This window comes from Mesitornis unicolor, unplaced genomic scaffold, assembly GCF_000695765.1.
Source record: "Mesitornis unicolor isolate BGI_N332 unplaced genomic scaffold, ASM69576v1 scaffold21027, whole genome shotgun sequence".
NCBI lineage: Eukaryota > Metazoa > Chordata > Aves > Mesitornithiformes > Mesitornithidae > Mesitornis > Mesitornis unicolor.
This window is the reverse complement of record NW_010198702.1, coordinates 17,335-19,804: the sequence shown is the minus strand read 5'-3', so window position 1 is coordinate 19,804 and position 2,470 is coordinate 17,335. Positions and strand designations below refer to the sequence as shown.

The 2,470-nt window shown below is 54.5% G+C and overlaps 1 protein-coding gene across 1 annotated transcript in view; it reads left to right on the top strand.

Moving 5' to 3' along the window:
- Positions 1 to 2,031: 2,031 nt before the first annotated feature.
- MAP2K3 (mitogen-activated protein kinase kinase 3) overlaps positions 2,032 to 2,470 on the top strand; it is a 16,508-nt gene continuing 16,069 nt past the window's right edge. Inside the window, exon 1 of the mRNA XM_010189234.1 lies at positions 2,032 to 2,047. Within this exon, the coding sequence (XP_010187536.1) occupies positions 2,032 to 2,047 (16 nt within the window). The remainder of the gene's footprint in view (positions 2,048 to 2,470) is intronic.

The following is a 2,470-nucleotide window of genomic DNA, read 5'->3' as shown; positions in this document are numbered from 1 at the left end:
CACTCATGGCAAAGCATCTCTTCCCTGGTCCCTGGCTGCGATGGTGACCCAGCCTTAACCAAAGTGACCTTGGGAAACACTGCCTGCGTGCAGGGGAAGGGTGGGGAGAGGGGCCTGGCACTGGCAGGGCCCTGTTTGAGCTCATTGCTGTTTTTAAGGGTGTGCTCTTCCACTTATTCAAGCCAGCATCACTGGCAGGAGGCTGCTGGGAGCAATGGGAGCCGTCCTTGGCCCCGTACCTGGACCTGCAGCGAGTGCCTTGGCTTCTCCCCAGTGCAGGATTTGCTCCCCCAGTTACGAGGTGATGTCCCAGCTTCGTTAGCACCAGTGAAACACCCGATGCCTGTTGTTCCTCCGGGAATACCTGTAACGTACGAAGGGCTGGATGATTAATGGCAAAAGGCTTGTGTCTTTCAAGGCCGGGCAATTCCTACCGCCTTGGTAAGCTTTTGGAAGAGCTGCCAGTGGTGACACTTGAAAGAATGCTTGGCTTTGCTTTTATTCACAATTCAAAGGAAATCGGGTTTCCCCGTCCTCCCACCTGCTGGCTTCGGGACTTTCAGCACTGACTTTGTGGGTGTCTGTGAAGATCCTTGGAGCGTCTTATGTCTGGATCAGGGAATTATCTGGCAAGCCAGGGAATTAATGATGGGGGAACAACACAGCACCATGGCTGTCCCAGTGCTGCTGGTGGCTCTCGGTGCCATCTACGATAGCAGCTTCTGCGTCAGCATCCTTTATGTGCCGATGATCTGTGCCTGAAACTATACCCTGGGAGTGGGAATGCGCCTGGGAAAATATCTTCTGCAGCGCTTCTGGGGCTTACATAAACACTATTTAAAATTAGAGGCACTCATTATGTTGGTATGTGCATTTACCTTGACCTCTGACTTTTCTGCCTGCAAATGTGTATGGCCCGGCACAGCCTACGAGTTGGGGAATAGCTCAGGAGTGAACCGGGGGCGTATTTTCTATGATTAGTTGAAGGTAAAAACCCTGGTACGGTATCTCCCCTCCAGGCTGACAGGGAAATCAAAAACAAAACTGCAGCCTGGCTTTGATCAGGAACATCAGCGCTGGCTTCTGCCAGGTTTGGAGGCAAAGGGGAAGAGCAGCGATGCTTTGCCATGGCTTTTCTTGCACGTGTTTGCAGAGAAATGAATGATTTTCTATTTTCCACGCCTCCGTCTCTCTCCTTTGCTACTCACCAGCCAAATCCTCGCAGCGATTTCTATTTTGCCACCAGCGATGCCGTCTCGGTTGTCACCCTGGAATAGCTGCTAAGCCCCGTGCCGGTATTGTCATGGAACAATATTTCTACTATTTGTTGTGGTAATAGTTGTTAGTGGCAAAGCAATTAGGGTGTCACCTGCAGCGCAAAAGAAATGTGACCTCTTTCTATCCCCGCACCCCCTCGGAGCCCCAATCGGCCAGCGTGGGCACCCCTCTGCCCTGCTGGGCGGCTGATGCTGTCCCCAAGCAAGGGTGGCTCCGGTGGGACAGCGGAGGAGGTGGACGGAGGAGGCAGGAGCTGGCTCAGCCTCTCTGCCCGTGGGCTGGGCTTGAATGGTTTAATTTATTGGAAGACAACGCGTCCCACCGGGATGGGATGCACCGTGGTGATCCGGAGCTTCGATGGCTCCCGGCGCTGGCTCCCCCCGTTTCCTGTTGACGTCACCTGCTATTTCGCCGCTGCAGTTTTTACAACCGTGGAAGCTTTCAAGGGTAATCGGAGCCCAGATCGGCCCAGCTCGGGCAGCTGCCGATGAGGGAACGCGGCGCTGCCTTCCCCATCTCCCCCCGCTCCCCTTCGCTGTGGACCCACAGGGGATACAGACACCGGGCGAGGAGAGCAGCGTGAAGCCGCCCAGCGCTTGGGGCCATGCATTCCCACCGAAAATAATCATCGTTTCTTGCAAGAAGCGCTCCTGGATCCTGCAGGATTTCTTTTTCCCCTCCCTCCTCCAGCCCGCCCCCCATCCCTCTCTTTTGCCAGCCGTGCCAGGCGCTGCTCTTCATTTCTGGGAAACCATGGACAAGAAGCAAGGTAGATGTTGCAATTTCCAAAACACGTGCTTGGGGGAGAGCGAAGGGCTGATTCTGGTGCTAAAAAGGGCCGTGTAACTTTTTTTTTTGGGTCGATCTGCACGGTTTTACTTCTTGCTTGGGGGGGGGGGGGGTCAGCGTTTGCAGCTGGAGATCTATTTTTGAAGCGCTGGAAACTTGCATGTTTTGTGCAGGGTGGAAACGCTGGCATCTTAATTGTTACAAACCATCGAATCTCAGGCAGCTAAAGGAAAATATTCGGGGGGTGAAGCTTAGCTCCTGGCTCCGCTTTTGGTTGCATTCCTGGGATGCAGGGTTTTCCAGCAGCTCTTGCGTGGTCGTCCCTCGCTCAGACGCCTGTTGCATTGGGAAAGCGGCAGCCGGGCGCTGTGATTCAGCCCCGGCCGCCAGGTTGTTTTTTGGG